The sequence below is a fragment of the Pan paniscus genome, chromosome 9, assembly GCF_029289425.2.
Source record: "Pan paniscus chromosome 9, NHGRI_mPanPan1-v2.0_pri, whole genome shotgun sequence".
NCBI lineage: Eukaryota > Metazoa > Chordata > Mammalia > Primates > Hominidae > Pan > Pan paniscus.
The window spans coordinates 102,322,707-102,337,690 of record NC_073258.2 but is presented as its reverse complement, the minus strand read 5'-3'; the positions used below and the strand labels follow the sequence as shown (position 1 = coordinate 102,337,690).

Genomic DNA, 14,984 nt, shown 5'->3' with positions numbered 1-14,984 from the left:
CCTTACTCCTAAAGGCAATGTGGAAGAGTTCAGTGAGGGTCAGCCCTCTCTCGCCTCTAAGGTAATGTGTTCTGACCTGCTCTTTTATAGCAGAGAAGAGAGTAGACAGCAGCAGATGCATGGCCAGATGCCCTGCTGGCTACTCGGCCAGCTGCTGCAGCTCTGAGGAACCCTGTGTTCCCAGGATGAAATTCATGGTCACCCCCTGACCAACCTACAGGGGCTCTTGCAAACTCTCAGGGAAGTTGGAGCCAGATAATGAACCACAGGTTCTGCTCTGCTTATCTCATGTTAGGAGCCTTCCTCTAAGAGTATAGCAGTGGCAGTATTTCCCTTCCTTATTCTACCAAGTTTGTGCTAAGTACTTACTTTTTTTGAGCTAATTTGTATTGTTTAGGGCATGCAAAGATGGAAAAGCTATAAAAAATATGAGAGTGCTTAACATAAAAACCAGATAATGGTTGGTGGTTGGGGTTCAGGGGAAGATAGTAATTTAAATAGGCACACAGAGGTCTTTAAAATGATCACTGATCACATTCTTAAGTGGGGATGGGTAGGAAAATGGTGTTAATTTTGTTATTAATCTTAAAATTGTAGTTCTTTTCAGCATGTGTGCGTCACAATAATAAAAAATAAGATTTAAGAAATGAAATAGGACATCTGCAAACCTAGGTTTACAGTCTTGCCTTACCATGCATTGCTAGCATGAACTTAAGAGGGAAGTTTCTATGTATCAATCAGTTCATAACTAATCCTAGGTATTGTTGAAATCCACAAATTTTCACAGTTTTTGGGGAGGGGATATTGAAACTCTGCTTTTTTTTTCCCAGCTGCATTTTAAAATAAATTCAGAAAACAAAAGCCCCCAAACATTTTTCCTTATATATGCCATGCCTGTTCAGGAGTGATCTCCAAACATTTCTTCATGTAGTGAAATAACAAAGCCAACCTCACCAAATGCCGTGAAAATTAAATAAAATAACACCTATAAAGTTATTTGGTCATAGTAAAAACTTTTAATAAATATCAATTTCCATCCTCCTAGCCTTAGTGAAATTAATTTAATATATGTGTACCTACAAGTTTATATAATATTTTTATTGATAAAGCTAGAGAAACAGGGGTAAATATATAGTAAACTTATAATTTACTTGACATGATTAGTATACTCAAAATCAAACTCCATCAAATTGCTATATTTCATTTTTACTTAGGGTGGATAAGTACATTTCACTTTATGACAAGTAAAAATTAGTTTAAAATACTGTGAAATTCTAATTTTTAAAAAGTTTCTTGAAATGGAGTAAAATAGTTTGAGAAACTCCTAAAACTGTGACAAACTAGGGTGCTCTCCATTCATTTTTCTTTTCATATTCTTCTTTCTGTTGTTGCTTTTTTATTCATTTGTAGATGCATAAAACATTTTGTGTCTGGCTCTGTGCTTGGCACTGGAATTCAATGATAAGTTCAGGTGTAAAGAATATAGGTAAGAAGGGAAAGGGAAATATATAGTCACAGATGAAGGTATAAGAATAGAATACACTTTAAGAACAGTGGCAGCAAAACAAAGCACAGAGTATTCTGAAGATTAAAAACATAATGCCCATTTGGCCATATTGACATCACAGCAAGGGAAAAAACAAACAAACAAAAAAAAACAAACGAGGTCAAACTGTGTTCTTTGGACACATGGTGCAGATGTAACAGCTGGCATTAAAGGAAGAGAAGCCATTTAATGATTTCTTAGTTTCTATCTCCTTTATTAAGCAGCACATCTTCTAACTGGAAAGTCTTGAATAATTATGATTAAGAAGGATTTAAAGTCCATGACAGATGAGGCATTGAATTACCTTAAGCAGAATTCCACAAATCACCAATTTCATAGTAACCCTAACAGGTAACTGCTATCCTTGATGCTGTTCCCTTTCCATTTTTACAGTTAAGGAATCCGAGGCTCAGAGGCATGACGCAGGTAGTAACTGACAGAGTAAGGATTCCCAACTCAGCATGTCTTTCTTTAAAGCTTTGTTCTTCCAAATATTTTGCAAGGTTCCCCCAAAGTTTTCTCAAGTTTAGGTCCCTAAGGACTCAGTTCTCAGTTTCCCTCAATTTGTCCACAGTTATTCTCAACTTGAGATCTTGAATTATATAAGCTCCAAACCCTTCAGAACAAAACCTTTTGGGGCAGCAATCCAGTCTCCCAGTTTTGAAGCTTGAATCTCCTAAATTGGAATCCTGTTGTTAAGGAATTACCTTAATGTTTACCTTTCTGCCCTACAGTAGAAGTGCTAAGTGCTAAACTGTGAATATCAATGGATGTTTAGCTTCTAAACCTGAGTGCTAGACCTTTGGTTAAATTGAGCCAGGAACCAGAAATCGTGTTGGGGATGGGAACTCTTATGTGTTCCAGCCATAATAAACATGTTTCAGGGTTTTTTCTGGGCTGCTGACTTAAACAACTGTGATTTTCTCTGCCTGCGGGCTGAGTCTCCTCTTCCCTCCTCTCAGCTAACTCTCCTTCATTCTTAGGCTAAGTGACATGTCCTCAGAAGGCTTTCCCTGACCTTCAGATTGGGTTGAAAACTGTTTGCTAATCATTTATATGCCACACTACTTCCTTTTTGGTAACATTCATCACCCTGTAGTCTTTTGCTTATTCTCTTTTTTTCTGCCATACCCTATTTTTCTGTGGCTGTACCCCCAATGTGCCTAGCACAGTGCCTAGAACATGTGGAAGCTGAGGTTCAGTAAATATTTGAATTGATGAATGAATGAATGAATGAACTGTTACGATCCCGGTGGTGGTAGTGGGTGTGAGGGTTGATAATGATGTCTGAAATCATATCACATCAGCAAAGAAAAGCATTTCACAATTTTGGTTTCAATAAATGAAAGCTATGTGCTGCATGGTCCTGCCAATTTCCCTATCCATGTACTCTATTACACATAGCAGTCACATATAGAGTGAAACCTGTACTGTGAGCATTTGGAGCTATCCCCCATTGTGGAGAGTTAGAGCATGTTCCAGACCTATTATCAAAGTCTTTCTTCAGCACCATTATCTCTGGGAATCAGCAGCTTCAGCTTGTGCTCTTCACATTTTGAATGTTTCTATGACATCAGATTATCCTTCTTCTCCCCCTCCACATCAGAGTTGTTCATCCTAAGCCTCATATGAACTTCAACTTAGAATTTCTATGGATGAATCTTAGTTACAAGTTAATTTTTTAAGATAATGGACTGCATGAACTTGAATGTGGGTGTCTTTCTTGACAGCTTAAAGAAGGGAAAAATAAGCTCAGAAAGGCGTGAACTGATGATGCCGTGGTTACCCATCATCAAAAATACACTTACCATTTTTTTGGTGCATATGTTTTCATCAGTAATTTCTTTTCCTCTCTCTCTCTCTAGTAGTTTAAAATCTTTTAAAAATTATTTCAGTAGTTTTTTTTGGGAACAGGTTGTGTTTTACATGGATAAGTTCTTTAGTGATGATTTCCGAGATTTTAGTGCACCCATCACCCGAGCAAGGAGTTAATTATGGCAAAGTCAAATTATTGCATCTAGAGCATATGCTGGGTGTTGTTGGCTTGGTCGTCCTGGCCTAGTCTTCATGTTTTGCGTACTGTTCTCTGACTGTGGAATAGCACCAATGCAGACCTGTGTGGACTGCATCAATGGGCTTCTTTGTCCCCCAGCACTAGTCTGAGTTCAGCCCATCAGAGGCACTTGTGGGACATCAGAGGGCAGGAGAGTGAGGTCAGAGTATCAGTTCCCTTGGCTCTCTCCTTGATGGTGGGCTGTCACCCTTCATAAAAGGTCAGGGCCACTGTCAGGTGTCCCTTGTCTTATGGTTATCCTGTTCTGGTAACTGTTCCCTCATTATGCCCCTTCAGACTTAAGCCTACATTGTCCTAGATGTGGGCACTTCATGGTGCCATGTTGGATTTCCCTAACTTCTGCACACATACTCCTAGAATTCCTTCATTAAATTTTTTTAGATTGTCTTATAATTGAAGTGTGTTTTTTCCTCCCCAGAATCTATCTTATGCAGAGGAATTGGAAAATGTGCTTGTGTAATACACATGATGATGGCAGTCACTGATAACAGAAGCAAAGAATTTAAACCTCTTCTTTGATGAGATAATTTGGATATAGTTTGCTGGTATTACAAAGAAACTTTTTAATATTCCCAAGAGTACTCTATTTTGTTCTTAAAACTTTGTTCTTCCAAATATTTTGCAAAGTTCCTCAAAGTTTTCTCAAGTTCAGATCCCCAAGGACTCAGTTCTCAGTTTCCCTCAACTTGTCCTTAATTATTCTCACCATAAATGTCTGGCCCCAAAACTCTTCCAAAGAGCATTTCAAAGTAGGAAGACATGACACATGAAATAAATTAAACCACCAAGGAGAAACTAAAAGGGAACAATGAATTAAACCACCAAGGAGAAACTAAAAGGGAACAATGACATGTCAGATGTTGTTTTATAAAAAGGCAAGTTCCTATAACTTCCGTTATTTACTCACAATTTCATTCTCTCACACAGTTTGAGTTCTAATTTACACAAACAAGATGTCAATTGATGATACAAATGACATGATGATACAAATGAAATGATGACCAAAAATTTGTTACATGCACCTGACATTTTTCAGTCACACTTTTGCTGGCTCCCAACTGAAAGTGACAAGTAGCTCAGGCTCTTACCATTTCATTCATAGAATACTAAGGCAGGGTGTGATGTAGTGTGACTGATCAAACAGCAAGTTAGTATTTGAAGAAATGAGAAGAGTTCGTGAGGAGAATTGAAACTAATTGAATCAAAATGAAGAATTGCTATCTAGAAGACTATCTGGAAGTTCAAGGGATTTGGGAGTTCACTGTGAAGATGGGTGCTCACTCTCTCACCCTCTAAACAAGAGGGAGAGAGAACAGGGTGAGAAAATATTAGTTTTGCCTTTATTTTTCTTTTTTTTTGTTTTGTTTTTTGAGACTGAGTCTTGCTCTGTCACCCAGGCTGGAGTGCAGTGGCGTGATCTCGGCTCACTGCAACCTCTGCCTCCTGGATTCAAGCTATTCTCTCGCCTCAGCCTCCCAAGTCGCTGGGATTACAGGCCCCCACCACCATGCCTGGCTAATTTTTGTATTTTTTAGTAGAGACAGGGTTTCACCATGTTGGCCAGGCCGATCTCAAACTCCTGACCTCAGGTGATCCACCCACCTAGGCCTCCCAGAGTGCTGGGATTACAGGCATGAGCCACCGCACCTGGCCCTAGTTCCACCTCTAAAGTCAAGAAAATCTCTGCTTCTGGATCATGAACAAGACACAAGGATGCCATTAAAAACACGGCTTTCAACTTCCTTTGTCCCCTGTTGAGCTCACTACTTATTTGAAATGAATATAAAATATTATATTTACACTAGAACACACTGTGGCTCAACCTTTATATTTTGTTCCTTTTTTCTGTGTAGGGTTGTACATTGTAGTCGTTTGCAGTCAGGTTAGTAGGGAACAAACAAGCTCTAAACTTTATTCCTTTAACGGGAGGGATTAATGTATTCCACAGTTTTGTACTGAGAGTTTACAATGTGTCCCTCTGCAAAGAGGGGTGAATTCAGTGTGAATAAGGCAAAATCATCATTGCTCTCATAGGACTAAGGAAAACCACTTTAATTGTTTATTGCTTCCTCAGCCCCAGAGGAAGAGCATAGGGTATGTGCCCAGAGATTAAGTAGTCAGGGCAAAAACAGTGTCAGTGTTGTAAAATGAGAACAAATGACTTCTTTCATTCATCTCCCTAAAGTGGTTTGCAAACTTGCTAGTTGTGTATAATGTTAATCTCTAAATATCTGAGTCTAATTATTCCCATTGATAATTGTGCATATAATAAAATGCAAATTCTGGAATTTCTTTTATTTCTACTTTCCTAGGATGAATCCACATTACGCTTGTGGCTGACCACACTGCCTGGAATAGTTACATTCCATTTACAGTTTTAGAACTTCTGCTGTAATAGAATTGTGCTTTAAAATATTTGTAAGGATTTTTAAAGCACAAAGTCAAAGTTAAGCTAAGTACTTAATATGGAGCTTAGTTTGTATAAAAGCAGTTCCATGTTATAAAAGTGTATCATAGTTGAACAGGAAGTAGAGAGAATTACTACACATGCTGTGGACTCTAGCATGCAATCCACTCTACTCAGAAGCTAATTTGCCTTGCTGGCATTTTCAATAGAGATGGATTATTCCATGTCTCACTATCTGGGGCAACAAGTACTAAAAAGATCAGGAAAATGAGGTATGTAAAAACATGGTTTTCATGACCTAATCTACATTTGAGTGCCATAGGGGTGGTGGCTAATTACTCTTTCTTAGAACCAGTATTTATATGTTGTGATAAACACCTTGTAAAAATACAGACATGAAAATGTAGGTTACTAATCTTTTAACCATGCTAAATGTGGCTAAATGGGTGAAGAAAATTTCTTAATAAATATTTTCATAAATAGAAGAGCCGAATTTGAAAAGTGTGCCCCTTAGCTGAAATGAAAATGTCTTTTGTTGAAGTAGTGCTATGGAGCTATGGGCTGAGTTGTTCCTTTTTTTAACAGATGATTTTGCTAGGTTTCATTTGCTATTAATGTAAAATTCTACAACATAGTTTTATAAAAACCATTTGCAGAGAGGTTTGTAATATAATCTAGTAACATCTAGTATCTTTCCTGAATTGCTTTCAAATACCTGTTACTTAAAAAGTTGTTTTACACATTTTGCTTTTGCATAGGAGAGGCAGGGATTAAGCAACACCACTTGTGACATAAAAATACAAGTAGAATCTTTTATTGCTTCTCCAGGCTGCAGTTAAGAAAGATAAGGAGAGCAGCAAAGCATGCGTTTTGTTCTGTCAACAACATACAAGCAGCTTTTACTGTGTCTTACTACTCATGCAAGGGGTGCTGAATCCATTGGGCCTGCATTTGTAATATGCCTAAAACAATAAAAATTCATTGTGCCTGCTGTTGTAATATTCGTAAAATAATCAAAAACAAACAAAAATGTATCAGATACATTGTGACTTTTCAGATACAGAATGACCGAGTTGTAATTCTGTCACAGACTCATATATAGTTGACAGAGTGCTAAACAGATTATGATAATCTAGGCCTTTTTATAAAAATGTATCTAAAAGTTATATCATTGCATATGATTAATATGTGTGGTCACAACAACTAAGACAGAAGATGCTTTAAAACTGAAAAAAAAAATTCTACGGAAATATCTTTGCTGTTCCTTCAAGAAGTTATAGGTACAAAAGCCACAGTAATTTAGAAGGAAATAAGATACATCATTAGGGTTAGTGGCTTGCCAAGATAGAACTTGTCATTTTTCAAATAAATGGGCAGGAAAGTCATAGATTGTGATTTTAAAATTTTAGAATAAAAGATGTCACAACTCAGACATTCTATTTAGCTCAATGTAAACTTAGTATTGGATGAAAAAATAAAATTTTGTAAACCAGATTAAAAATTGAGATACAAGTAAAGCTGCTAATTATTATTTTTCTTTCTTTAAAAAGACAAACAAAGGGCAGGTGTGGTGGCTCATACCTGTAATCCCAGTATGTTGGGAGGCTGAGGTGGGAGGATACTTGAGCCCACGAGTTTGATACCAGCCTGGGCAATATGGCGAGACCCCATCTCTAAAAAAAATACGAAAATTAACTGGGTGAGGTAGCATGTGCCTTTAGTCCCAGCTACACAGGAGGCTGAGGAAGGAGGATTGATTGAGCCTGGGAGGTTGCGGCTCTAGTAAGGCAACAGAACGAGATCCTGTCTCAAAAAAAAAGAGGAAAGACAAAACAACTTATATCAATTACCATCTCAGTCCTTGCCTTTTTTCATAGGTCTTCTTATTGCATAACAGCTGAAAAATGATGAAGTCCAAGTGTCCTTCCTATTTTAAAGTGCTATATATGTGCTTATTATTATGGATGTGGCTGTAAAAAAATTTAAATCCAACCTAAAATGCTTTCCACATTCATAATTTCAATTACCTCTGAAAGTAGTCCTTTGAGATAGGTCAGAATAATTATTTCTCCCATTTTAATGGATGAAAAAAATGGAGCTTGTTCTTGATGTTTTGATATGTTACTATTTTGTGTCAGTTTTGTGTCATTTTTTTAGTTACATGAGAACTTATCTTGCAAGTTCTCACTCCCAGTACTTTCATCTTACTTTTATAGATCCCTGATCCTATTTTGTTTCTCCCTTAAATTTACAGTTTTTCTTTTTCAAAGCATTCTTCATGTTTGGAAGATACTGTCTCTCCCCCTAATCTTTGAACTTCCTCTTGTCTACAATAGAAACTACGCAAAGCAATAAATACAGAAGATAAGAGAGAGGAAGTGAAAGCCTTAAGAAGTTAGTAGAAGCCAGAAAAGTGACAGAGAGAAGGGAAGAGGGTTAAGAATTTCAGTAGGAAGATGATGGATGTTTCCTCATGTAATAAACCTTGATGATCTCCTGTCTCTTCTACCTCATCCATCTTGTTAACTCAGAAATAATGTGATTCTTCTAGAAACTCACCCTAACTCAGACATCACCTTTTGCCAAAACCAACATTAGGCTCACTCTAGTTTTTATAAGGGGAAATTATACTCTCTTAGAAAAGACATTATAAGGAATATTTCTTTAAAAAGAAGCAAAGAATATCTACTAAGAATCACTAGCTATACGAGGAAAAATTCTACTATGAAATACAGAGACCAAAGCAAACAAACACAAAAAAGCAACTCAGGAGTAAGTTCTCTAAATTGTGATGTGTGCAATCTTTAACATCCCCAGAGAGAGAAGAAAAAATGTTTGTGCCTTTAAAAGCAGAAAAGTCTTATAAAAAGTAACATTTGAAAATAAAGGGTGTTTTTGAAAATTAAAAATATAATAGCAATTTTCATAATCTAAAGTTGAAGAAATTTCCCAGAATATAATAAATAATATTGAACATAAATAATTGGAAATAGAAAAGATAAGAAAATTAAAGGACAATTACAGGATGTCCAACATCAAAAAGAAGGAGTTCCAGAAATGGTACATTGAAAGCAGAAAACAAAATGATCAGATAAATAGGGCAAGACTATTTCTTAGAAAAGGACACTTTTTACTCCAGATTAAATGGGCAGCAATGTGGAGGAGAAGAAGACTCCCTTCAATAAACAACCATGTAATTTTAGGACACCAGAGACAAAGACAATATCCAGAATCAAAATTGCATCATGCTTCTCAATAGTAGCCACAAAACTATAATTTATTACAGCAAGGCCTCCAAAATTATCCTCAACCTTGAATTCTCTACCCAGCCAAACTATCAGTTAAGTTTAGAGGTAGGACAAAGTCAGTTTTAGATGTACACGTTCTTTAAAAATTCACCTATGCATGCTTTATTAGACAGCTGTTGGAAGATGTGCTATACTAGAACAAAGAAGTCAGCTCAGATAAAAGAAGATCTGGGATACAGAAAACAAGGACCCCAATACAAAAGCAAAGTGAAGAGAATCCTTGGAATGATACCAAAGGAAGATTCAAAGAGAACATACATGCATCAAGTCTAGACAGCAACTGGTCCAGATTTTCCAAAATTGAAAAAAAAATACCCACATAATATGTAGAATGTATTAAAATAAGACTTATATTGATGGAGAAGAGAGTTTGATTGAATTAGTCATATGTATATAGAGCACTGAGAAAATGAAGAGAATTTTTATCTATTAGGTTTAAGGTTATAGGGAAGCTGTACCTGAAAAGACACTATAGTATACCACTTAGCCATGATTAGCACTTGCATTGTCATGTTTTAAACAGTAAATAGTTATCTAAAAAAAAGTCATGATATAACAATTCTGGAAAGATAAGGGACCATGAAGGGGGTCTGTGTGTGTGTGTGTGTGTGTGTGTGTGTGTGTGTGTGTGTGTTAGAGAGAGAGAGATACGTGAAGGTATGGTGTAATGGGAAGTCCATAGGTAATGCCAAACCTGAAAAATCAAGAAGTAACAATATAACCAAAGCTATGTGGTTATAACATTTAAAATTATAAAGTAACCAGCTAAAATAGTTAAATTGAAATGTATCACCTCTGGAGATCAAGACATACAGAGAATAAACTAAAATATGCACATGTATAACTTTACTAAAATTAAAAATGGAATTAAAAACAAAGTAATAGCTATGGGACAAAATAGTTACAGATGCTATTCTCTTATAATAAAAGTTGCATATGTATTATCTAATGACCCATTTTAGAAATTATTATTAGGTTGTATAACTTGATATTGGCCCTTCATGTCATTTTTGAAACTTACAAAGTTGTCTCTTTGAAAAAAACATCAGTTTGGTTGATTTTGGATAGGACTTGGATAGTTAAAGGAATCACTGTTGAATGAAAATCTATGAAAAATATTTGTCAATATGGCAGTATACTCTTCAAGCTCTTCCAAGAAGCAAAATCTGTTTGTGAGTTGCTGAAACTTTACTATCTTCCTTTCTATTCCTGTCCATCACATTGCCACAGACAGCACTGTCTGGAGATGTGGAATCAAGATTGATAAAGGCCAGTAGGGAAAGCAACTAAGATTCTCCAGACCTGAACATATTGGAGGGAAAGATAGCTTATGAGGCCCTTGGATCTTTTTATTGTCCTCTTTATACTGGGAAGTTTGTGACTGTTTTTAAAGAGGGATGAATCTTGGAACATTCATAAAGAGAAGAAAGAATACTCATTTATCACACCTTTTTCTTTCTCTTTAGCCTCCCCTATAACCTGGCCCTGTTCCAGTTCTGCAAAAACATGCCTTTGGGTTCAGTTAGTGATACTGGTAAGAGTTGAACCTCTAATTGTAATGAGATCCCTTGACGCTCAAAAGACCTTAAGACACGAAGTTATGAATTAATAATGAAAAAATCTTCATTATAGCATTTTGATCAGAGGAAGAATCACACCCCCCTTCCTTTTTTTTTTTTTTTTTTTTTTTTTTGATATAGGATCTTGTTCTATCACCCAGGCTGGAGTGCAGAGGCATAGTCATGGCTCTCTGCAGCCTTGACCTTCTGGGTTCAATTGATACTCTGCCTCAGCCTCCTGAGTAGCTGGGACTACAGGCATGTGCCACCATGCACCACTAATTTTTCTATTATTTGCAGAGATGGGGTTTTGCCATGTTGTCCAAGCTAGTCTTGACCTCCTGGGCTCAAGTGATTCGCCCACCTTGGCCCTGCAAAGTCCTGGGATTATAGGCGTGAGCCATAGCACCCAGCTCACTTTCCCTTCTTATCACAGATTGAAGGACTACGTTGAAGGCTGGCCACTGCTCTGACCACAGCCTGCACCGCAGAAGTGTTTTTTCCTACCTGACAACTTGATTACAATTTTCTCCAGTTTGCAGTGATTTTTAGGACAGCAGAGTTCAAGCATTTATTGCCCATATTAATGAAACCTGTACTCTAACATCTAGCTGATACCTCTGCTAGAGAAAACTTTCTACCTATACCTAACCCCTGTCTCACCCTCCTGAAGTACACTCTCACCTGAATTCTACTTATCCTTCCATTTTCAGCTTGTCATTTTCTCTCAGAATCTGGGATAGATGCCCCATTATAGGCTTATCATTATAATTAAGCAGCTGATAACAAAGCAATATGCTGATTGCCCATCTCTCCCTTTGGTCTATAAGACTTGTAGAGGCAGGAAAAAGCATCTATTTGTTTTTTCACTATTGGCCTTCTTGGACCGAATATAGTTCCTAGACCTGGCATCAGAAGGACTCAATAAATATTTGTTAACTTGAATGGATTTGCTATTGTCTCTACTTCTTAAAATGTAGTCTTATATTCTCCATCACATTGTGACTGAATATGGATAAGAGGGTATGGATATAGACATCTTTCCTAAGTCTATACCATCTATATAGTACATTAGTTTCTATCTGAATGGCACAGAGTAATTATGGCAATTGCTAGTCTCCACCCCAAATGGGAATGTTAAAATCTGCAAAGTGCTTGGCTTTCTTAGACGTGAAGTTCTTGGAATCCATTAACAAATAAATGCATCTTCATTTTATAATATAGTAGGTCTAGAGATGATGAGACAACATCTAATATACTTGAGGATTGTATTAGATGAATGGCAAGTCATTTGGCACACTAAAATGCTCTTAATGTGATTTGTTTACAATCTTTCTGTTTTATTGCAGCCGGGGATCTGACAACAGACTGGCTCACCGGCGGCAGACAGTTCTCCGTGAGAAGGGGAGAAGGTTAGCTAATCGAGGACCAGCATACATGTTTAGTGATCGCTCAACAAGCCTATCTATAGAGGAGGAACGCTTTTTGGATGCAGCTGAATATGGTAACATCCCAGTGGTGCGGAAGATGTTAGAAGAATGCCGCTCACTCAACGTTAACTGTGTGGATTACATGGGCCAGAATGCCCTACAGTTGGCAGTGGCCAATGAGCATCTGGAAATTACAGAACTTCTTCTCAAGAAAGAAAACCTCTCTCGAGTTGGGGATGCTTTGCTCCTAGCTATTAGTAAAGGTTATGTTCGGATTGTGGAAGCAATTCTCAGTCATCCGGCTTTTGCTGAAGGCAAGAGGTTAGCAACCAGCCCTAGCCAGTCTGAACTCCAGCAAGATGATTTTTATGCCTATGATGAAGATGGGACACGGTTCTCCCATGATGTGACTCCAATCATTCTGGCTGCCCACTGCCAGGAATATGAAATTGTGCATACCCTCCTGCGGAAGGGTGCTAGGATTGAACGGCCTCATGATTATTTCTGCAAGTGCAATGACTGCAACCAGAAACAGAAGCATGACTCGTTTAGCCACTCCAGATCTAGGATTAATGCCTATAAAGGCCTGGCAAGTCCGGCTTACCTGTCATTGTCTAGTGAAGATCCAGTCATGACGGCTTTAGAACTTAGCAATGAACTGGCAGTTCTGGCCAATATTGAGAAAGAGTTCAAGGTAGGTCACTAACAATAGAGACTTCACCCTCCACAAGCCAGAGTCAAGGTGTATTTAGCAGCTTCCACCATGTGCTCAGCACTGTGCTAGTTACTGTGGACACTGGGTCATTTTATAAGTTTATTCAACAAGCTCTTTATTATAATCATTGTAGCAAAAGTTGTGATCGCTACCATTTAGTGATGCTCTACCGTCTGCCAGACATTTTTCATTTATTATATCTAATCTTTATCCGTTCCCCTTGAGAAGCTATTATTAGTTCCTGTCTAGATGGGTAGATGAAGGCATAGAAAGTTTCGCTAATGCCCAAGATCAACAAATGGGAAATGACACAGCTGGGTTCAGAATCCAGGTATACTGCACTCTGAAAAGGCCAGGCTTTTTCCTCCCACAAAACACTATTTCCATGTTCAGAGCACAGTGATAGATGCTGTTGAGGTCAGAAAGAAGAATAAGCTTAAGGAAGTCACAGTTGACTAGAGAGACAAATGCACACATGAATAAAAAATAAACAAAACTACCAGGTAGAGGTAAAAGCAACATACTGTAGAAGTTCAGAGAAAACAATATTTAATTCCGGTTAGGCTGCAGGGAAGTATGTGTAAGTTGGCATTTCAGCTGTATATGGTGGAACAAGTAGGATTTTGGAAGGCAGAGAATGAGGGAAAAGATATTTTAGGCCAAGGTGTACCAGCAAAAGCAAAACATGATAGATATGAAATAGTAGGAAATTAGAACTTTGACCAGTCAATCTCTTAATAAGAGGTATCTGGAGAGATAAATGGTGTCAGATGCTGCCATTATCCATAAGGGCTGTGCTCCACTTGGAGAGGATGAAAGCTTGCATCCCTAGCTAAGATCTTCCCCACAGGTATCTCTAAACTCCCTCTACCTGTTTGAGGTAGTTCTGATCCTCTAATGCCCATCACCTTTTACCATGGATTATTGTTATTTATGATGCACTTATCTCCTTTACTAAATAATGCAGGTTGGAAACAGGTTTGATTCATCAAGTACAATGTTTTACAGAAGTGAATATTGGTTTCATTTTTTCTATTCTATATGCTGAGAGAATGCTTGTTTCTATACTCTTTTCTTGAGGGATTACAGCCCAGTCTTTCCTGAGCAGCTTCTTGGTGCCACTGTCACTGATGTTTCACCCCAGTATCAGATGTCATGTGTCCATCTATCCTCAGGTCCAGTCTATCCAGAAAGGCTAGAAGGAGGAAAACGGTTACTGAATCGCTCAGTATGTGCTTGGCTCCCAAGGTAGAGGAAGGTGCTTTTCCTCCAGCTACCTGGCAGCTAACAGGGCAAGACAAGTAAATGGTCCTTCTAACCCTGTCTCAGATTCTTACCTACTTTTCGCTTGACTCCTAGGACACAGAGACTTTCACCTGATTCAAATTAAAGCATTTTGAACTCTGATTAATATTAATTATTTTCAAAATCTATATTACTAATTTTGCCTAATTTCAACATTTCTGTTTCCTTTACTGTATCCTTGTTTACATGCTTTCTCTAAACCACTGAAGACTATTATATTCTTTATTTGTTCATTAATTCACTGGCATACATCTTTTGAGTCCCTGCTGTTTTTTACTGGGGACAGTTGAGGATGAGGATGGCGAGGTAGTACAAAATACAAAGACAATTCAGTCAGCAATCCTGTCCTCAATTAGTTTATAATCCAATGTGATAGAAAAGATCTGTGTGTAGTAACTATCATATTAGGCATGACCTTATGGAGTGAGGAGGGGGCTAGTGGCTGAAAGGTGGGAAGAATCACATTTAACCAGGATGTAAATTCTTCATGGTCCCTAAATGCATTGCAAAATGTTGAGGCCTCCACACGATGATGAAGACGTAAAGATCTGGACATTCTTCTGTTTGTTCATCACACCCTTCTTTCTGCTGTCATCAGTGTGAAGTGTATGGATTAGCCACTTTCCTCCCATTTATGCTT

General features: G+C 37.7%; 1 protein-coding gene across 3 annotated transcripts in view; it reads left to right on the top strand.

The window, feature by feature from the left end:
- TRPC6 (transient receptor potential cation channel subfamily C member 6) overlaps window positions 1–14,984 on the top strand; it is a 145,328-nt gene that overhangs the window by 66,713 nt on the left and 63,631 nt on the right. For all 3 annotated transcript variants that reach the window (XM_063608763.1, XM_003828393.6, XM_055094780.2), the window contains exon 2: window positions 12,244–13,018. In XM_063608763.1, coding sequence (XP_063464833.1) covers window positions 12,244–13,018 — 775 coding nt within the window. The remainder of the gene's footprint in view (window positions 1–12,243; window positions 13,019–14,984) is intronic.